This window comes from Schistocerca americana, chromosome 1, assembly GCF_021461395.2.
Source record: "Schistocerca americana isolate TAMUIC-IGC-003095 chromosome 1, iqSchAmer2.1, whole genome shotgun sequence".
NCBI lineage: Eukaryota > Metazoa > Arthropoda > Insecta > Orthoptera > Acrididae > Schistocerca > Schistocerca americana.
Window position 1 is genome coordinate 60,758,464 of NC_060119.1, and position 23,807 is coordinate 60,782,270.

The following is a 23,807-nucleotide window of genomic DNA, read 5'->3' on the forward strand; positions in this document are numbered from 1 at the left end:
CAGGCGTCAAATTCCGGGAATGGGCCACCAAAGGTACAGGTCGTCTGCGACCAATCCAGTGATTTGGAAACAACTCATGAACACATGCTGTAGTACTTTGTGCACTGTGGGCAGGACAGCCATCACATTGGTACCACAGATTCCTCCTAAGTCTGCAGAGTAACATCATCTAGCATCCATGTAAGATGGTCCATTAGCAGGCTGTGATACTTGTGCACATTCAGTGTGCCGTCTATGAAAAATGGGCCTATGAGCTCATGGTTCACTATCCTACACCAGACGTTTACACTCCACAAATGCTGATGTTCCATCTGACGAAGCCAATGGGGATTGTCAACAGACCAATAGCACATGTTTCAGCAGTTTCCCTGGCCGTTATTAGTAAACGTGCATTCAGTATTAAACAAGCTACCTGACATATCTGGAGTAGCCTCACTTAACGACCCTGTACAGAAGTTAACACAATTCTCATAATCATTTCCGTGTAGCTCTTGATGGAGAGATGTGATAGGGATGGAACCTACATTGATCGAGAATGCGTAGGATGTTTGCCTAACTCGTACCACTTCCTTATGCAATTGTAAGGGAGCTAATATGCGGATCAAATGCAACAGCAGCCAAAACATTAATTTCTGCCTCCTCTTCCATCACTTGTTTCCTTCTGATACGCTGTCGAGGACTTATGTCACCACTTTCACTTAATTGTTTGACAAGGTCAGTAAACAACCTCCGAGAGAGTTGACATCTATTGTGACACCCTGTCACATTCATCATACAGGAATGAACTGCATTCTTCCTACACTTTCCATACACCATGGGCATGCCAGATTTTTCTGTATTGGTAAATCGCATCATCCACTCACAACCCACTGCTTGGAGTGTCACACACTAACTGACTAGCAACTCGCAATGGACTTGAGGAACAATAAGCACACTGTAAGCAAACATAACATCGTACCTAGCAACTATGCAGGTTGAATGGCACAAATATCAGTGTGGGAACTTTTCAAAATAAAATATCTCATAAACGGCTCACACTATAATCCTGCAACAAACATGAGATTCTAATTTACCCTAATTTTAGTCTGTTAATGATAATAGCAATGCTCCATTTAAAAAAGTGTGTACTTGCACAAAAAATACACTTTCTATGTATTAGTAAAATCTTAATGTATGAAAAGTTTTGGTTGAGAATAACGAATTATTTAGGAATAAAGGTGACTACTCACCTAACGGCAGAAGCACTGTGTCGTCAACAGGTACACACACAAAAGGTACAGAGCCTTACTTTGCTAGCTGTCGGAATGGAATTCCTTTCTCAAGCTGGACACACACACACACACACACACACACACACACACACACACACATACACACACATACACTATTTGGTGAGGTAGTGGGACAGCGAGCAACCTTAGGTTTGCACCAGGGAGGTTACAGGAGCGACGGATGTGCTGTAACGATAGCTACCATCTGTGCAGCTCAGAAAAGCTGGTGGTGGTGGTGAGGATCCAGATGGCACCCGAGCCATGGAAAAAAGTGTGGGAGGTAAAAATTCAGTAGTTGCAAAAAGATCAGGAGTCCTTTATAGCACAGATTGTGGTGGTAAGCTGCATTAAACCATTCTTTGGACTAAAGACAACATTTTGTTTTAATAGTAAAAGTGATAAAATAGTGAATATTTAGAACAAATGGAAATCAGTCGTAAAAGAAAGAATACATGTAATGGAAAAAGCCCACATTATAACGACAAACGTTTACAACAAAAACTGCTTATCTAACAATCTTAAAATAAAGTAATACGATACAGTGGTTAAACGGAATGACCATATGAAAGCCAAAGCCTAGTATTGAGTTATAATTTTGAAAAACTAAAGGTACTGCAAAGAAGAATTGTAAGGGAAATACTGGGGCCACTAAAAACTGTACTCTCCGGGAAATTGAGAAGTCATGTTGAAATATAATAAAATACAGAAAATATAACAGAAACTATAAGAAAGAGAAAAATTCTTTGGTGGTTAGTATAGAAAGGATGACAAATATTAACTAAACAGACCTTCAAATACTCTTGGCAAAAGAAGTTAACTACAAACCAGATTTAAGGGGCCAAAAAGAGGATACAAAGGAACAAAATAAGGAAGGGTCAGTAGTGTGAAAATACATAGATCATGCAGTATTAGTTGGAGGCAACTTTAACCTTCCAAGTGTAGAGTGGGACATCTACAGATTCATTATAGGGGGTACAGACAGTCAGTCCTGCAAAGTTCTTTTGAACATGTTTTCCAAATACTGTCTGAGCAGCTATTTTGACAGCCCACACACAATGGAAATATTTTAGACCTTGCATCTACAAACAGGCCTGACCTTATTGGTGGTGTCAGTATAGATAGATACAGGGATTTGTGACCACGATTTCATCATAGCGACTTTGGTTACTAAAGTTAATAAATCAATCACGAAAGGTAGGAGAATATTTCTGTGAGAAAAAATGGATAGCGAGTTGTTAGAATCACACTTAGACAATGAAATGACATCATTTAATTCCAGTACGTAGACGTAGAGGAATTTTGGACAGGGTCTAAATGGATTGTAGATCATACTCTCGAGAAGTACATACCAAGTAAGTTGATTAAGGACAGAAAAACCTACCATTACTGAATAAGCCAATTAAGGATAGAAAAAAAACCTACCATGGTTTAATGACAAAATGCAAAAAAACACTGAGGAAGGAAAGGTGTTTCACTCTTGGTGCACAAGAGAATGGGCTGGTGATGACAGGCAAAAATTAATAGACCGTCCTTGTGTGGCAGCAAGAGATAACAAAAGTAAAGCTAAAGTCTTAAATTTCACATTTAAGAAATCATCCATGCAGGATAATCATACAAACATCACGCAGACTCCTGATAGAGAACATCATAATAAGCATCACTGATGTAGAGATACAATTGAAAGAGTTGAAAGCAAGTAAGTCCCAAGGCCCTAATGGAATCCCAAGTGATGAAAAAAGTGCAGGTGAATACTGTATATAAGGAGGTGAAAGAATGGACCTACAAAATTACAAACCAATATCTTTAACATCGGTTTGCTGCAAAATCCTTGAACATATTCTCAGTTCAAACATAATACATTTCCTTGAGAGGGACAAATTCTGTCCACAAATCAGCAGTTTTAGAAAGCATCACTCATCCAAAATTCAGGTTGCCCCTTTCTCACATGAGATCCTGCACACCATGGATGAATGTCAAACTCTTCACGCAGTATCTTATCTCCCATTTCGTCTTCATCTACACCCTCTTCCATTTCCATAATATTGTCCTCAAGTACATCGCCCTTGTATAAACCCTCTATATACTCCTTCCACCTTTCTGCCTTCCCTTCTTTGTTTAGAACTGGGTTGCCATCTGAGCTCTTGATATTCATACAAGTGGTTCTCTTCTCTCCAAAGGTGTCTTTAATTTTCCTGTAGGCAGTATCTATGTTACCCCTAGTGAGACAAGCCTCTACATCCTTACATTTGTCCTCTAGCCATCCCTGCTTAGCCATTTTGCACTTCCTGTCAATCTCATTTTTGAGACGTTTGTATTCCTTTTTGCCTGCTTCATTCACTCCATTTTTATATTTTCTCCTTTCATCAATTAAATTCAATATTTCTTCTGTTACCCAAGGATTTCTATTAGCCCTCGTCTTTTTACCTACTTGATCGTCTGCTGCCTTCACTACTTCATCCCTCAGAGCTACCCATTCTTCTTCTACTGTATTTCTTTCCCCCATTCCTGTCAATTGTTCCCTTATGCTCTCCCTGAAACTCTCTACAACCTCTGGTTCTTTCAGTTTATCCAGGTCCCATCTCCTTAACTTCCCACCTTTTTGCAGTTTCTTCAGTTTCAATCTGCAGTTCATAACCAATAGATTGTGGTCAGAATACACATCTGCCCCTGGAAATGTCTTACAATTTAAAACCTGGTTCCTAAATCTCTGTCTAACCATTATATAATCTATCTGATACCTTTTGGTATCTCCAGGATTCTTCCAGGTATACAACCTTCTTTTATGAATCTTGAACCAAGTGTTAGCTATGATTAAGTTATGCTCTGTGCAAAATTCTACAAGGCGGCTTCCTCTTTCATTTCTTCCCCCCAATCCATATTCATCTACTATGTTTCCTTCTCTCCCTTTTCCTACTCTCGAATTCCAGTCACCCATGACTATTAAATTTTCGTCTCCATTTACTACCTAAATAATTTCTTTTATCTGATCATACATTTCATCAATTTCTTCATCATCTGCAGAGCTAGTTGGCATATAAACTTGTACTACTGTAGTAGGCATGGGCTTTGTGTCTATCTTGGCCATAATAATGCGTTCACTATGCTGTTTGTGGTAGCTTACCCGTACACCTATTTTTTTATTCATTATTAAACCTACTCCTGCATTACCCCTATTTGATTTTGTATTTATAACCCTGTAATCACCTGACCAAAAGTCTTGTTCCTCCTGCCACCGAACTTCACTAATTCCCACTATATCAAGAAAGCAGATGTTGACAGATGTGAAAATTACCGAACTATCAGTTTAATAAGTCACAGCTGCAAAATACTAACGCAAATTCTTTACAGACGAATGGAAAAACTGGTAGAAGCCGACCTCGGGGAAGATCAGTTTGGATTCCATAGAAATATTGGAACATGTGAGGCAATACTAACCTTACGTCGTATCTTAGAAGAAAGATTAAGAAAAGGCAAACCTACGTTTCTAGCATTTGTAGACTTAGAGAAAGCTTTTGACAATGTTGACTGGAATACTCTCTTTCAAATTTTGAAGGTGGCAGGGGTAAAATACAGGGAGCGAAAGGCTATTTACAATTTGTACAGAAACCAGATGGCAGTTATAAGAGTCAAGGGGCATGAAAGGGAAGCAGTGGTTGGGAAAGGAGTGAGACAGGGTTGTAGCCTCTCCCCGATGTTATTCAATCTGTATATTGAGCGAGCAGTAAAGGAAACAAAAGAAAAATTCGGAGTAGGTATTAAAATTCATGGAGCAGTAATAAAAACTTTGAGGTTCGCCGATGACATTGTAATTCTGTCAGAGACAGCAAAGGACTTGGAAGAGCAGTTGAACGGAATGGACAGTGTCTTGAAAGGAGGATATAAGACGAACATCAACAAAAGCAAAACGAGGATAATGGAATGTAGTCAAATTAAATCGGGTGATGCTGAGGGGATTAGATTAGGAAATGAGACACTTAAAGTAGTAAAGGAGTTTTGCTAGTTAGGGAGTAAAATAACTGATGATGGTCGAAGTAGAGAGGATATAAAATGTAGACTGGCAATGGCAAGGAAATCGTTTCTGAAGAAGAGAAATTTGTTAACATCGTGTATACATTTAAGTGTCAGGAAGTCGTTTCTGAAAGTATTTGTATGGAGTGTAGCCATGTATGGAAGTGAAATGTGGACAATAACTAGTTTGGACAAGAAGAGAATAGAAGCTTTCGAAATGTGGTGCTACAGAAGAATGCTGAAGATAAGGTGGGTAGATCACGTAACTAATGAGGAGGTATTGAATAGGATTGGGGAGAAGAGAAGTTTGTGGCACAACTTGACTAGAAGAAGGGATCGGTTGGTAGGATATGTTTTGAGGTATCAAGGGATCACAAATTTAGCATTGGAGGGCACCGTGGAGGGCAAAAATCGTAGAGGGAGACCAAGAGATGAATACACTAAGCAGATTTAGAAGGATGTAGGTTGTAGTAGGTACTGGGAGATGAAGAAGCTTGCACAGGATAGAGTAGCATGGAGAGCTGCATCAAACCAGTCTCAGGACTGAAGACCACAACAACAGACCACAACAACAACATGGATGAATGGCAACAGGTGGATTCCATATTCATAGATTTCCGAAAGCCTTTCACAGGGTGCCACACTGCCGACTGTTAATGAAGGTACAAGCACACAGAATACGTTCGCAGGTATATAAGTGGCTCAAAGACTTCTAAGGAACAGAACCCAGTACGTTGTCCTCAATAGCACATGTTCCTTGGCAACAAGAGTATCATCAGCAGTGCCCCAGAAATGTGTGATAAGACCACTGTCATTTTCTATGTACATAAATGTTCTGGTGTATGGGAGTGTCATCATTGAGTGACTGTAGGAGGAAACAAAAGGATATAGACAAAATTTCTGGTTGGTGCGATGAATGGCAGCTAGCTTTAAACATTAAAACAATGTAAGTTGATGCAGATGAGTAGGAAAAAAAAACCCATAATGTTCGAATATAGTATTAGTAGTGTGCTGCTTGACACAGTCACTTTGATTTAAATATCTAGATGTAACATCGCAAAGAAATATCAAGTGGAATGAGCATGTAAGGATTGTTGTAGGAAAGGCAAATGGTCAACTTTGATTTATTTGGGTGTATTTTAGGAAAGTGTGGTTCATCTGTTAAGGAGACCACATATAGGACACTAGTGTGACCTATTGCTGAGTACTTTTTGAGTGTTCGGGATCCACATCAGGCCGGATCAAAGGAAGACATCAAAGCAATTCGGAGGTGGGCTACTTCATTACTTACCAGTAGGTTCAAACGACATTCAAGTATTGTGGAGATGCTTTGGAAACTCAAATTGGAATCACTGGAGGGAAGGCGACATTCTTTTTGAGGAGCATTATTGAGGAAATTTAGAGAACAGGCACTTGAGGCTGACTTCAGAACAATTCTACTGCCACCAACATGCATTTTGTGTAAGGACCATGAAAATAAGATAAGAGAGATTAGGGCTCATACAGAGGCACTTAGACAGTTATTTGCGAGTGGAACAGAGAAGGAAATTAGTAATAATGGAACAGGGTACCATCTGCCATGCACTGCGCAGTGGCTTGCGGAGTATGCATGTAATTGTACATGTAGATTGTGGAATGAAAGTGTTTCAGATGGACAGGTGTCAAGTCAAGACAAGAATGAAAATCATACATGTTTAAAGCGGACTGAAGAGAGGAAACAACACAATGAAAAGATGAAGAAATAATGGATGGAAAATATGAGAAAACATGATATGTGAAGAAGTGAAATTAAAATGTAATCCTCACATGGCCTCAATACGGGGTAAAGGGAATTTCTTAAAATTTCAATTTATAAATAAGAGTAATAAGAAGATAAAGCATGTCAGAAGTCTTGATTTTACTAAACAGTGTAAGAGTTGCCTTCCTTCAATTTTTCTTTTATTCAGTTTTAAATTATGAGAACAACCATTTCCTCCCCAGTTAACACCTTCATGACTTCTGTTATATTTTGTCCCAGGGCAATATTATCATTGTCATCCAATATAAATTTTGAAGACAGAACATTCCACAATACCTCTTCAAGCCAAGTTACAATAATCAAATCTACCCTTTTTATGTGTATTGAGTATGATTATGAAACAAAAACACTTTTTCATATAAGAGTACATTTTATTTTTCAAAAAGGCTATGTACAGTAAAAAATGTGTATTCTCAACAGAAGCTCATATCTGACCAATGTTTTTTTGACAATAACTTTTTATATTCATTTTAACAAAGGTAAGCTGCTTTCCAGTTCCTACTTCTTTGCCATTCTCCCAAGGTCCTCTTTTTGCATGGTGTACAGCAGTTAGCAGCTGTGGTTAGTTACCTTCTCAATGTTTTACTCAGGTAACCACCTTGGGCTGCAGACTGCTGCACTGTATGCCAAATGGATATCACACATATTTTCAACCAATAATAAAAATTACAACTGTACTGATCTTAATCTTAACATAAATAAGCAGTTGCATGTAAGTGTGAATATCACACTTTTCTTGTACTGTACAGGCCTAGTCTCAAATTTAAACTTACAAAAAATTGGTCTCCATTCCCCACCCCAGATTACTTTTCAAAAAGCCATTTTCACTTATCCCCTTACTGAACTTTCACCACCCAGCCCTTCATATTCTCCTGTCTCTAAGGCATACATTAACAGGATAAAAGAGTAAACATCTGTTGATATTAAGAAAGGTGAAATGAAATGGGTAAGGTACTCGTATGATATATAATGACATACACATCTCCATGCCAGATATTAACATTATCTAACTGTGTTTCTTATGAAATGATCAATTTTCTTGGGGAACGATCTATTATTAATTCTGATCCATGCATATCTCAATGGTAACTTATTTATTATGATACAGATCTAGTTTGAATGACCTTCACTGCATTTTACAGCATTTATACAGTTACATTATAAATAAGATTGCTGCGTTATTACTGAATAACAGATTGAGATGAAAAAATAAAATAGCACCATTATTTAAATTACTAGGAACATATTTTCAGTCACATTTAATAATTTCAAGACTTAATGTTTACTTTCACTCTGTGGTAGGCATTGCTTAGAACACCACGGAGATTCCAAATATTCTCAAATGATTCTGGCTGAGTGTTGTAACCAGAATCAACAGCTTTGGCCCATATCTCCACCTATATAGTAACACAAAGGATAATATATAAGTTACTAATGCCACAATAAAGAAAATAATGAAGCCTACAATATGCATATCACAAAAGAGCTTCAATGGATTAGAAATAACAGCCATACTCAAAATCATATCATGAAAATCTGCAGTCATATTTATCACAAAGAGTCATTAAAATGACTTCTTCTACCCTTGAAGTATATCATTGAATTACTAATATGTTAGTATATACAAACCACAAACACGCAGATTAACACAAGCACTGTGGTAATAGAAAGTTGTTGGTGGAGTATAAATAATAGTATATTGACAACTCAGTGATTCAACTATTCAGCAAGTTGTTAAATTTACTTCACCTGCTATTAACAACAGCACTGCAATCCCACTGTGTTTAAAATTTGCAAAAAATAAGAAACAGAACTGTCACTAAGTATTAAATGAGATCATCTCAAGAAAGCTATTCAGTTTTACTTTTTAACTGAATATTCTGAGAAATACTGAAAATACTGATATAAAAAAAGAGGTTAATGGAAACTAAAAGTCTCTGGGAATATAACTGAATTTTTCTTTTTATTTTTTAAATGATTCTACTGAATTGAGGGAAAATCAAATTAAGTAATCATCTGCATGTATAACTTGCTTTATAAAACCTTTGAAGATACTGCAACTGTTTTTATAATATAGTTAACAGCACATGGATAGAAAAACAGACCAATTTATAAAAGAAAATCCAATAGAAATCAATTCTGAGTGACAAAGTGCAGTGACCTCCTTGAACAAAAAAAAAAAAAAATCAATTAACAAAAATAACAATCACAGTGACAGTGTGAAGGAAACAGCAACTACTGTGAAAAGTTCCCAACAATGAAGTTAGATGTGGCATTGCTTGCAGGTAGATAGAGAAGAAAGTAAGGTGGTACTTTACAAATTTTAAACAATATCCAAGTTAGTAGTTTGGTGCATCCAGGAATGAGAACAAAATGCTTTACAGCAGATGTCAACCTAGAAGACAAAATGTTGGATAGCTGGATTGTTGTCTTTGTAAATATTATAAATGAGGTGACACATAATGATGCCGATACTTGTACCATAAGTTTGATGAACTGCCTAGAATAAAACAAACTGAAAAATTGTTGCTATCATTTCACATTGGAATTATGTACAATATTTACCTAATTCTAACATCAGGCTTTTCCAAAATTCAGCCTTTTAAAAATACAGGAATACATTTGTGGATTAAGCTTTGTCTGCTAAGGTGAAAATTTTTATATTGTGCAATAAGGAGGTGTCTTAAACTTGCAGATGAAACATTTGGTAGCTGAGGTCATGCATAGATTTAATTTGATCATTTCAGAGGAGTGTGTGGGGGACCAGTGTCAACACCTCAGCTGAGCACTAGGACAAATGTGGGGAAGGAAGTGGTAAGCACGCACCAAATTTCATCATGCTGCCAACCTTCTTAGATACATTGCATTTTATGAACATCTACTGTGCTTAAACTGCTGTTTGCTGGATACAAATGTAATCAGAATTGAACTGACTTTACAAATGGACAAATACTGAATAGCAGTATACATTTAGACAAGAGATGAATTAATTCCAGCATAAATATATCAGTGAAGTCCGCCCTGATAGTTGAGTGGTCAGCACGACAGAATGCCGCGCAAAGGGGCCCATATTCGATTCCCAGCTGGGTCGAGGATTTTTCTCCGCTCAGGGACTGGGTGTTGTGTTGTCCTCGTCCTTGTCGTCGTGTTGTGTTGTCTTCCTAATCCTCTCATCCACCGAGGTGGCGACAGGAAGTACATCCTGCCACCCCTTCAATTAACCTTGCCAAATCAGACCATAGCAATGCCAACCCTGCAAAAGTGCGTGACACAGGCACAAGGAAAGAGAGAGAGAGAGAGAGAGAGAGAGAGAGAGAGAGAGAGATAAATATATCAGTGAAGAACACCCAAATCACAGCACAACGAATGAGGCTTGATGTTCAATGACAGTGCCACTAAAGCTGCTATTGCTCCACGGTACTGTTGATTTTCAAGGTTGGCAATAAATAATTAACAGCACTATTAACACACAGTGTCACAGTTTCTACCAACTCAACAACAGGAAGCTGAGAGAGCAACATACTGTTGTCATTCACTTTGCTTAGATTGTCGGTGCTTTATAGAAAGTGAATTTTAGCACTCAATAATAATTGTAAATTACAGCTGTGGCTCTTTTCAGAGATGTGGACCTACAAGCTCAGAGTTCACAACTGCTTCACACAGACAATGTGACACTAATTTTAATTCAATGGTGATTGATGAATCAGGGGTCAATCAACTTGCAGCAGGAAGAAACTTGGTTGTCATGAAAGTGAATGTTTGTATGCACTATTATATGAAGAATAAATTAAAGAAAGAATAAATTAAAGAATGTCTGTTCTACATGTCAAACTTTCATGACCAGGAAGGTTACATGAATTGTTGTTCAGTATGTATGATAAAAATGCGAAGGATTACCAATTACTCGAACGCGCCAGAGACAGGAATTTTCCAACTGCATGCCTCACAAAATTCAAAGTAAGCACAGGCTGCTGCCCGAGCATGATCAAGAGCTTACATAACAATGCAGAAAAATGCTAGCTCAGTGACTTCCAACAGTGTTTGATGAGAAACTGCTTGTGTATCAGCATCAAATAATCAATTTGAGGAAACATATGGGCAATGTTGATCAGACAACTGTTTATTTTGATACGCCATCAAATAATACTGTTGATGTGAAAATTGTTACGTGTTCCTATAAGATGTCCTGGCAATGAAATGACAGAGTAACAGTAATACTGGATGCTCTGTCAGATGGCTCCTTCACAGGAAAACCATACCAGCAGAGAAAAAACTGATACAATTTGAAGTAACCTCTGCCACACACTTCATTAAAGTTTGCAGAGTATAGATGTGATGTAAAATAGAAACAACTTTAGAATAGTAATTCATTATTCTTCCTTGGTAACCAATCGAATGTTAAGAAGGAATGTCATCAACCAATACAAACAGGAACTAAATGCTATGAATTACTGGAAAGGTATGTAAAAATAATCACAGCTGTAGAATGGGGAGAGGACAACTGGGTTGAGAACCAAGCAGGCAATACTGAAAGACAGTCTGTTTCTCTTTGGTATAAAATAATAGAACTAATAAAAATACCCATTTCTGTGCAGAAGTGAGATTGTGAGATAGATCACAATGCATCCACAAGCAAGAACTGGAACATGGTAACTCTGCTTATGAACTATATTTTTCTTGTATATACTCAGAGGAAGTTCATAAGCTAATCTATCTTGTTTACATTCTATTTATGTGACAATCTCTTGTTCATTGCACTACATAGTTACTGTATCTTAGAATTCTCTTTGCTAATTGTACGTAAGACCTTGTTATCTAGGTTACATTTGCAAATCTTTTTCCTCATCTTTCTTTTCAGATTCAAGAAAGAAGCAAGGCGTTTGGGTGAGAGAAGAGAAGTATACCCCATCTCTGTCACTTGATTTTTGTTATAATCTTTTGTGTCTTGGTATGGTCCTCATACAGTGAGTACAAATTTCTTGCTCATCTTAACTACTGATAAAATATTGATAATTATGTTTAGGAACCTCATTATTAAGTGTCTGTTCAGCACAGACTTTCATTTTTGGCTTGATTACTTTATGAAGATGTACCTTTTTAGTTCTTGGAGGTATTGGTATCTCAGCCTTCCATAATGACCAAGCCCAATTGTGTGGTGCTTTGGCAGTTGAATCCTCATCAGTTATTTCAGCATTGTGCCATGTTTTACCCTGGTCTACTGTAATGTCAACTCTAATTATCTTCTGACCACCACCAGACCATGCATAGCCTGAAGAACAAATTGTATACAACTAAAACAATTTGTTATAAAGTATCACCAACAATTTTTTTAAACATGTAACAAACAAAACAAAATGGCAAACAAAAACTGAAAACAATATCCAACAAAACAAATTGGTCATCAAGTCCAGTGGAAACCTAAAGCAAAGTATAATCAGCTTTATCAAATAAAGTATAATGTTATTCTGGAAGAATATAAAAAGTATGGTGAATATGTCTTTACTATCTATGTTAAAAATCACAAACTTGATATTCCAGAATGAAAATTAAATTTGTATATAAGAATGGATAACTGCTTATTGAACAAAATGACCTACTGACAAGCAGACAGGCTTGAAGGAAGGACGGTGAACTGCACAGTTTTCAGACTTCAGAGTTGAAAAGCATGTATAGCCCCCATCCCTTCCAGAGAGAGAGAGAGAGAGAGAGAGAGAGAGAGAGTTGTTTCCCCTGCGCACGCGCATGTGCGTGTGCATGTGTGTGTGTGTGTGTGTGTGTGTGTGTGTGTGTGTGTGTGTGTGCGTGTGCTTGTGTGTGTGCACGCGCGCTGCACGTGCACACACTATGATAGATATTTCTGAATGCTGAATGCTATGCAGTTTATCTTCTTTTGAATGTGCCTGCGTACCACTTGGTGCCTCATCTATTTTGTGCATATAGCATACCAACTTGATTCAGATGAATGTGTATACAAATTCCACCACCAGTCAGGTATAATTTTATTTTAAATTGTATGTAAACGCATTCCACACCCTGCAGATGCATCTTTCAGTGCTCTGGTTTCTGACCAAAGCACATGTGGGCAGTGTGGCTAAGTAACTCTGGATACACTGTAGTGGCTGTAGTTAGCAGGAACAGAGCACAAAATGTAATGTGTTTTTAATAATTATGGACATACCACTGTATTCAGAGTTATTAAAAATAAGTGTTATGAATCTGCCACACTGGCAAGAAATCATATGAAAGGAAACCAAAGCATCTGAAAATAAATCCAAAAAGTCATTGTCCAGAACTTGAAGTTACCTGTGACAAAAGAAGGAATTTATATATTCATTCATCTGATATTTACAGTCTTCACTGTTTTAGTATATGACCATGTAATTAATTTCACTAACATAACAGAGATTATAATACCTTTTACAACAAGCTTCCCATTTACCAGGGAAACTGTCTCGCCTTGCAGTGGTGTACAGATTGCGGAAGTTACAGGAAATTCTTGAATAGCAGGTGATTTACTGAAATCCACAGTATCCCAGTCCACACTGGGGGAAAATCCTTTATAATCTCTCTGCTGCCACTGTGAGTCACTTTCCTCTTCAGAAACTATGATACGGCCTGTTCAAAAAGTAAAGAACATCTCAAGTATAAATTAGATACAAAAGTGGTACTAACTAAAATGCCAATTGCATCATAATGTATATCACATGGTAGCACCATCAATGCAAATATGTTTAGTGGTGTGCTGGAACCACTGGAAACTCATGCTGCATGCTTGCCAAAAATGATCTTCTGATTTATGATAAACATAACACTGTGTATCATAACTGCAACATGGTTAATGACATTTTTAGATGTGACTAATTTCTTCACCATCTTTTCAGTCCTCCTACAACTGCCAATGATTTTCACCTCAATTTACATGTCAGCTCATTCCTTCAAATAATGTGAAGTCCAGGAAGAAATAACAGCAATATGGAAAGAATCAATTGCTACTCACCACATAAGAGTAGCCATTGAGACACAGAACAGGAACAATGAAAAAGAATGCGAGAAATGTTCAGCTTTCGGACTATGACCTTCATGAGAAATATAAACACACACACACACACACAACTGAAACTGCCATATCTGGGTGAAAGTCCAATGACAACTGCATCTTTTGATAAGCAGCAATCTAGCTAGGGCAGGCAGTAGGATGGGAAAGAAGGGTGGGGCACAAATGGTGTGGGACAGCAGGGAAGAGGAGGGGGAAGATCCTAGTGCTACAAGTGAGAGTGTGCAGGGTTGGACAGGGTAGGGTTGCATAGTGCAGTATCATGAGGCTGTGCTGTGGGAGCAGGGAGGTGAGTGGAGAGAAGCAAGGAAGGAGAAATGACTGTATATGTACATTGGTGGGACAGATGGCATGTGCAGTACTGGTGTGGGAGCAGGGAAAGGAAGGTGCTAAACAGGTGGAGCAGAGAGACTAATAAATATTAAGGCCTCGGGAGGAGGGTTATGGGAACAAAGGACACGTTACAGGAAGCTTTCCCATCTGCACAGTTCAGAAAAGCTGGTGTTGTTGGGAATAATCCACATGGCACAGGCTGTGAGCAGTTATTAAAGTGAAGCACATTGTGTTGGGTGGTATGCTCAGCAGCTAGGTCATCCAACTGTCTATCTGCCACAGTTTAATGGTGGTCATTCAACTGGGCAAACAACTTGTTAGTCATGCCTGCGTAGAATGTGGTACAGTGATTGCTGCTAAGTTTGCAGATCACGTGGTTGCTTTCATAGGCAGCCTTGCATTTCATGGACAAGGGAATGCCTGTGACAGGAGTGGAGTAGGTGATAGTGGGAGAATTTATGGAACAGATATTGCACCTACATGGATTGCAGGAACATGAGCCACAAAGTAAAGGGGTTGTTAGGGACAAGGATGTTGCATATATTGACTAGGCAATGGAATACCACTGTGGGAGCGATGGGTAATATATTGGGGTAATATAGGAGGATATTCCTCATTTCAAGAACAATTACAATAGTCAAAATCCTGATGGAATGTGTCTTTGTTGCAAGGGAGTCAGTATGTGGGGGTGGTAGGTGACTGGAGAGACACGGCATGGAAGATATGTTTCTGGACATGGTTGGGAGGACAATTTCAGTCTGGGAAGGACTCAGTGAGAACCTTGGTATATTTGAAGAGAAACTGCTTGTCACTACAGATGTGATGAGCACAGGTGACTAGGCTGTATTGGAGGGACTTCTTGATGTGAAAGGGATGGCAGCTGTCAAACTGGAGGTATGGTTGGTAGTTGGTAGGTTTGATGTGGATGGGGGTACTGTTGTAGCCATCCTTCAGGTGGAGGTCAACATTGAGGAAGGTGGCTTGTTGGGCTGAGGAGAACCAGGCAAAGCGAATGGGAACAAAGGTGTTGGGGTTGTGGAGGAATGTGCATAGGGTGTCCTCACCCTCAGTTCAAATCATGAAAATGTCATTAATGAATCTGAACCACATGAGAGCTTTGGGACTCTGCATGGTTAGGAAAGATTCCTCTAGTGACCCCTGAATATGTTAACATAGGATGGTGCCATGACAGTGCCAATTGCTGTAGTATGGATTTGTTTGTAAGTGACACCCTCAAAGGGAAGTAATTGTGGGTGAGGATACAGTAGGTCACGATGACCAGGAAGATGCTTTGGATTCAATAGGGCACTGAGACAGAAAGTGTCCAATAGCAGAAAGGGGTTGGGGATGTTACTGTAGAGGGGTGTGGCATTGACAGTGGTGTTGGATGGTAAATGATTCGTCGGCTGACTGGGAAGAGGGGCCCAAACAGTGACATCATCGGTTCCATGGTCTAAGATTGCAGTCATTATGGGAGGAACAACACAAACAGCACAGTCCAGTCAAGGGGAAGGGAAAAGACAAACAAAGAGGGAAAAGGAACATCACAGCAGCAGGAAGAGGAAAGAACAAGAGGGGGTTGGATGGAAACAGGAAAGCAGGGGAGCCCCAGAAATGCTGCTTGCAGTGGGGCACCAGCTCTGCCACCGATCTGTTCTGATACCCACACCATACCATTATCACAAAACAGGGGGGACAATACCAGGAGAAGAAGACACGAGAAAAAGGAAAACAGAACTGCACAACAGACCAGACAAAATGTTAGGAAAAAGGCAGGGAGAATCTTGCTGGTGTGGAGCCAAGGCCAAGGTCTCCATAAACAACACCTACGCTAACTGAGGGACTCAAATTCTAAAGAAAAATTCAAGGAATTAAACCTGAGAGGACAAACCACTTTTGCGAAGAAAACTGAGGAAGATGTAACCATGTGATGGTCGCCTGCTAACACCTGAGGCAAGGCAGGAGGGCATATTTAGTGCAAAGGGCCAGAAGGTGGGGGCAGTCTAGCATAATATGGATCACCATGAGGGAAGTCCCACAACTACAAAGGGAAGGGTGGTAGCTGATTGCAGCATAAAAACCCATGAATCAACGAAGTATGACTGATGCAAAGATAACAGAGAATGTTAGATTCCTGTAATACCCTGAGGGTCACTCATTGAGTCCATACATAACAAAACTCGGGTGAGTGAGGACCATTTACTGAAGCAGAGGGCCTGATAAATGGCCATCAATTCTGCAATAAACACCCCACATGTGGCAGACAAGAGATGGTGTTCCATGCCACAAGACGACATAAAGGTCCATTCCACATGATTGGCAGATTTAGATCCATCGGTGTAAAGAACAATAGCATCTTGAAACTCCTCCTAAAAGCATTTCGAACAAACAATGGTACACCACTGGAGTGATGGAGGCTTTCAGACCCCCTAAGAGACCCATCCAAATCCAGGGCCAAGGAAATAACCAATGGGAGATGGTCGGCAGAGATTGTGGGGAAGAGGACAAGGAGGTGAGATGGAAATCATGGCAGAGAGAAGTGAGGCAGAGCCCAATCAGTAAGCCCAGCCGAGGATGAGCAGCAGGCAGGTGACAGCCCAAAGCTGTAAAAAGAATAGGATAGGAAGGGTAACAGGGGAAGAGTGGATAGTGATGACATAGGAAACTAGAAGCTGGGACCACCGACTCATATGAGAGAGATCCCAACATTAACCAGAAGACTATCGACAGATTTAGTGATAAAGGCCTTGGTGGCTAAACAGATACCACGACGGTGAACTGGGTCCAAGAGGAGCAGTGTGGAAGGGGCATTTGATCCATAAACTTAGTAACTATAGCCCAGAGAAGACAGAACTAATGCCCAATACAGATGGAGAAGGGTTGAAAAATTTGGTTTCAATGAGCCATGAGCACGGAAGTGAAGGACACTGAGTTTACGAAAACAGCCAACCTTCAGATGACGGATCTGAAGCAACCAAGTAATGTTGTTGTCAAAAAGAAGACCCAAGAAATAAGACTGGGGGTCACATGCTGGGTATCAAGGCAGAGCTCTGGATCAAGATGGACCATAAGACCCAAGAAATAAGACTGGGGGTCACATGCTGGGTATCAAGGCAGAGCTCTGGATCAAGATGGACCATAGTACGGCACAGAAATGCACCACACTCAATGGAAGAGAATTAAAAACCATGCAAAAGTTTCCATGTGGAAGCATGCCATATGACACCCTGGAGCTGTCGTCCTACAAAGGCTACCGACTGGGAGCTAGCCCATACACAGAAATCATCCACCTACAGAGCAGGGGGAGGCCACAAGTCCTTTGACAGTGATGACAAAAAGGATGACACTTAATACGGGGCCCTGTGGGATGCCAATCCCCCGGATCCGCAGAGAGCTGAGAACAGTACCAACCTGGACTCTGAACAACCGGTGTAACAAGAATTGATGAATAAAGATCAGGGAGGAAACCCTGAAGACCCCACTCATGGAGCATAAGGAGGATGTAATGGTGCCAAGTTGTGTCACAGGCCTTACAAAAATTGAAGAAAACTTCAACAAGATGGTGGCACTGACAAAAGACCTGCCAAACTGCAGTTTCCTATACAACCAGGTGATCGACCAGAGACCATCCCTCCCGAAAGCCACACTGGTAACACGATAAAAGATCTGAGATTCAAGGACACAACTGAGCTAACGAGCCACAATCCGCTCTATTAACTTGCAGGGGACACTGATCATGCTGCTTAGCCAGTAAATATCAAGGGAAAATGGATCCTTGCCAGGCTTATGGATAAGAACCATATTGCTATCTCTCCACTGAGAGGGGAAAATGCTTTGGAGCCAAGTATGGTTAAATACCTGGAGGAGATATTGTGGAGGATTGAGGTGTTGAAGCAATTGGTTATGGATGGAAGCAGGACCAGGAGTTGAATCATGGGAAGAAGAGAGCATCAGAAGATGCTCCCATTATGTAAAAGGTTCATTGAAGAATTCCACCTGATAAGGGGTAAAACATAAGTGGGAATCTTCAGTCCACTATTTCTGGATGAGGAAGGAAGCTGGACAGAGGCTGACACCAATGGTCGTGAGTCATTCCATGAGAACTGATGTATCTATACAAATGCAACCTGGAAGGGCAAGGCCTGGAATGGAAGACTGCCACTAGCAACCTTGGAGGGTGTGGAATGTAGCCCACACATGCGACAGAAAAACCTATGGAGGATACAAAGTGTTCCCAACACACCTGCTTGCTCTGTTTGATTAAGTAATGTGCATTGGTGTGAAGACATTCAAAGGTAATAAGACCAGTGGAGGATGGGTGCTGCTTAAGATGTTGCAAGGCATAATGGCAATCACAGATGGCGGTAGCAATAGCTGTGCTCCACCATGGAACTGGCTGTCGGCAAGAACTGGCTGTCGGTAAACTGGGTCCGTCGAGTGGGGAACGGCAATTCTGGCAGTTCAGATTATCTTTTTGGACAGATCATGTAGACTTCATCAATACCACCTGACAAAAAAAAAAGTGTGAACATGACCTTGCAGATACATAGAGGCCAATCAGCATGATGGAAAGCCTAGCGGGGTAACTTGGTCATTGGGAGGTGGGATGGGAATCAGACAATCAACGGAAAAAGACCAGTGTAAGGATCAAAGAAGAAGGGGAGTGAGTAAATGATCAATGTAAGAGACAGTGTCACTTGTGGGACTAAAATGAGTAGGGAAACCATCATTAAGAAGGTACAGTTTGTGATCCACAAGAAATTGGTCAATGAGGGACCCCTGACTAGATCAAAATGCTCTGCCTCACAAAGGGTGATGGGTATTAAAAATCCTCACAAAGGAGGAAGGGAGGGGGAAGTTGCTGCAGATCAGTTAGGGCAGCAGGTGCAGGAGGCCTGTCAGGGGGAAGACATAGATTTCAAACTGCGACAGCAGAGTCCTAGTGGACCCAGATGGCAACTACTTCATTGGAAGCTGATCCGGTCCTGACAGAAAGTATGGAACACGTGAAGGGTTGATGAGTGAGTAAATCAAAATTAGATTCCTGGAGAACAACACAAGCTGCTGAGTAAAAGGCAATAAGGGATTGCAGCTGTGGGAAGTGGTGGTAGTATCCATTACAATTCCACTGAAGAAGCATGGAGCGGGTATCCAAATGAGAGGCAAGCAGGCTGGGTCGCCATCCATCACCAACGATGATGGAGTGACATCCATAAATGAGAGCTCACACTCAGGTTGTGAGGGGGGGAGTTGAAACCTCGAGGGGCAGTGGGGGAGGTCTTGTTCTGAGACATATGTTTCTTCTTCTTCTTCTTCTTCTTCTTATTCTCCTCCTCCTCCTCTTCATAGGATGAGGAGAGCAGGGTATGGAGGGAGAATAGGCTTCTGCAAGATCTGGAACTGACACTTCTCCGGCCACTAAGGGGCAGCAGCACTTGGAGGGGAGTGTGTGTGTGTGTGTGTGTGTGTGTGTGTGTGTGTGTGTGTGTGTGTGTGTGTGTGTGTGTGAACTGCTGGGAAGCAGGAGAGGAGAAGGGGGAGAGAGTGGTGTAAGGAACAGGGAGGAGGGGGAAAGGACTTAACAGAGGCAAATGTAGAAGCGATCGACAAAGGGTGAAGTCAGTCGTATTTCTGACGAGCCTCAGTATAAGATAAACGATCAAGGGAATTATGCTCCTGTATCTTCTTTTCTTTCTTATAAGCCAGGCAATCCAGTGAGCATGGAGAGTGACGGTCATGACAATTAACAGACACGGGTGGTGGAACACAGGGACTCCTCTTATGGAGTGGCCACAGTCACCACATAGAGGGTCCGCCGTATGTCAGGAAGACATGCTCGAAATGCAAGCACTGAAAACACCTAATGGGTGGCAGGACATACAGCTTCACATCAAACCGGTAACAATAACCTTGATCTTCTCTGGGAGGGTACCTCCCTCAAATACCAGAATAAAGGCACCAGTGTCAGTGCGATTGTCTTTATGACCTGTCCGAACATGCCAAACTAAACAAACACCCTGTTGCTCCAGATTGGCCCAGAGTTCCTCATCAGTTTGAAGAATGAGATCCCTATGAAAAATGATGTCCTGAACCATATTAAAAGACTGGTGAGGAGTAATGGATACCGGGATGTCACCAAGATGACCATAAGCATGAAGGGCTGCAGATTGTGCGGCAGAAGAAGTTTTGATCATAACTGAGCCCAACCGCATCTTACTGAGAGACTCCACTTCACCAAACTTGTCTTCAACATTTTCCACAAAAAATAATGGCTGTTTGTGCTAATGCAGATCAGGTAACAGGGAAAGTGTTTTACCCCAAGCCAGTGAGCCTGGCCCTTCTGCTAGGGTATAGCCAGGGAGGGGAGGGGAGAGGGTCAGAAGGAGTAGCATTAAATGATCCATTTACCAACTGAAGATATGGCTGTAGAAGAATGGTCAGTTTTTTGGAGCTTAATATGTTTCACATGCAATACACTCACGCTGATATCATCCTTGACACTAATCAGGGGCTCTCCCCACAGATACCACCCAGCCGTAGCAAAGGCCACCTGGCACAGCAGCCATTGGCAAGAGTGCCGATACTCCAGAATAACAAGCAACCACTCTTAGGTATACATTGGTAAGCAGCAGCTAAGCTATCAGAAGTGTGAGCCCTGTGTTATCAGGTGGTCCAGCCAGATGGGTTCATAACACCCCATCACACGGACTGGCAACACATGCTAGTGACCTAGTGGGATGGAGGGGGGCAACGGTGGGGAAGGAAGGTGGAAAGCTATCCACACCATAGATGCTAGGGAGGGAATTCATCTCCAAATGACTCATACAATGGACAGAAATTTAGAAGTGGAGATCAGACACCAAAGGGGGCCAAAAAACACCAAAAAGGAAGGATGAACAAGGGGTATGAAACCACAAGGTATACAGGAAACAAGATGGATAGCCAGGCTGACGTAAGTAAGAACACTGAGAGAGGAGGAGGAGGGGGCAGAAGGGAAGGAGCAAGGGTGGGACAGAGAGGACACGGAAGGAAATGCAGTTCGGGAGGAAGAATGGGCTGCAATAGCGCAGGGCCGCCATGCGTGAATTAATGAAAGAACCATGAGCCCCTGGGGGTTGGGTCATAAAGGAACAGGAAATGTGGAGAGTCAGTGGAGGAAATCTTTGGTGTGTTTTATACAAGAGTGTAGGTTACAGGTTATATAGGCTGCAGGTACAGGTCCACAAGGGCAAAAACTCTCTCTGTGGGGGTGCAGTAACTGGCCACAATGTAGCATCCAGGATGGTTGCATTTATGTGCTTTAGAAATCATTTATAAGGTAATTAGAAATCATTTATAAGGTAAGAGTATGGAGGGGGGGACACAGTGCGAGAGAGACAGCTTGTATGTAGATGTATCTGACAGCTGGTGGAATCCCTCCTCTTCATAACCACAGCTGTGGAGGCTTTATCAGCAAGTAGGATTATAAGGTCAGTATCCACCTCCTTAGCCAAATGGTTACCACTGTTGCTTTCAGTGCAGGACAGGATTTGAGTGACATTACCTCCTCAGATTTTTGGGAGGTAGAGATCTAGAATGGAATTCACTCAGCTGTGTGATGCCAAATAAGGATCTGCTTAAATAAAAAAGCAGCAGCTTCATTAGGATTCATCTACTTGTAATAACAGCTGGAGGGATTGACAACATGCCAATCACATGTCCCATAATCATAGATCGCTCATTGTATTGCCTTCTAAGTAGCAGCTGGCCAGTTATAACAGATCTGGGTGGTGTTTACATGTTTATGAGTTTTTTTAAAGTGTGGGTTGCATTTCTTTCTGCAGATGTGAGCGTGATGTTAGGAATTCTGAAAAGTTAACAGGGCATGATTTGGGAACAGTTAAGTGAATCACAGTTAAGTGGTGGAGTAAACTGAGTTAGACTGCGTTCAATATTGGTTTCGGATTGAGTCTGATTGGGAAGGTTTGTGGTAAAAAAGTGCTTCCACCATATTTGACAAGCACAGCATGGCTAAATTTGAGAGTGGGGCAAAAGATAAGAATGCTTTCATAATGATGACATGGTGAAAGTAACTTTTACCATGTGATTATCAGCAGAGATGACTAATCTGTATGGTGAGGGTACACAGAAATTGGTCCCCTACAAGATATCCAGAAAATTAGTAACACACTCACTTTGGCAGTAAGGACCTACGGTAATCCTATCTGGTTTTTGGTACAATGTATAGGTCTTACTTTTGCATGAACCTTTGTAGATATAGTCTTTGTTTAATGTGGGGAAGAATACCATGTCTTAGCAATAAAAGCTGTGTGTGAGTTAGATGATACCGGTACGTACAACAGTATGCAAAGTGACTCCAACAGCCTGAACAAATGTATACTTTTCTTGATATGGTGCTGTTTTCAAGCAGCTTTTGTGGAGTTTCAGCTTTGAATTGAGTAAGCATAACATAGAACACTGCCTGAGGCAGTGGTTAGTGGAGAGCAGTAGGTGTTCAATCCAACACAGCCAGCTCAATGACTAACAGAGGATGTGTGGAGATACACAGGACTGACGTAAATCTGGCCTAGCACAATACGCACCTGCAGTTGGACTAAATCATAAAAGGAAATGCCAAAGAGCTAAGCAGATGGAGGAGGAACCATTAGTTCCACTTCAGCCTCCAACAGCTGAATAAACAGACAAGGCTATGTCACACTGGCAAACAACAAATATGTTACTCAAGTCGCTGGCAGTCTCTCGCAATTTTTCAACTTGACGAGCTTCTCTCATTCTACATGGAACACAATGAATACCTTCAAATTCACAATTTTTGTATAATTTCCTGGAAAGCTGAGATCCATCTTAAGCAAATTCAAGACAACATGTCTTTCTCTCTGTCCTCCTTTCTCTCTCTTGGAAGTCCTGTAGCTATGGCATTAGGCTAATTGGGCACAGGTTCTGGGCAGGCTTGATTAGGAATACCACTGTCCAGTCTATATGGATAGAATCCAACAACATTTGGGCCAGACATATCACTGATACTGCATTAAAACATTTCAGAAATGTTTCTCATACCTATCTGCATTAACATACATTTATTCACACTTCAAGCAAGCTGCTAATTTTCACACCAAATACAAATTCTGTCAAGGTCAACCTGAATGCCTCTACCATCACTCAATGAAGACACTTTCCCGTACAGAACAGCATCAACAGCAAACTGTCTCAAATCATTTATGTACATGGAGATCACGAATAGTATATCATACTTCCATGCAGCATTCCTGGAATTAACTTTGAATCTGACCCATACTCATTACTTGAAAAGTCATCAAGTCAGTCACATACATAAGAACCTATT

General features: G+C 40.8%; 1 protein-coding gene across 1 annotated transcript in view; it reads right to left on the reverse strand.

The window, feature by feature from the left end:
• Positions 1 to 8,156: 8,156 nt before the first annotated feature.
• LOC124547979 (sulfite oxidase-like) overlaps positions 8,157 to 23,807 on the reverse strand; it is a 126,874-nt gene continuing 111,223 nt past the window's right edge. Inside the window, exons 8-10 of the mRNA XM_047125146.1 lie at positions 13,492 to 13,692; positions 12,171 to 12,346; positions 8,157 to 8,474 (exon numbers count right to left, since the gene is read on the reverse strand). Of these exons, the coding sequence (XP_046981102.1) occupies positions 8,346 to 8,474; positions 12,171 to 12,346; positions 13,492 to 13,692 (506 nt within the window). The 3' untranslated portion in view covers positions 8,157 to 8,345. The remainder of the gene's footprint in view (positions 8,475 to 12,170; positions 12,347 to 13,491; positions 13,693 to 23,807) is intronic.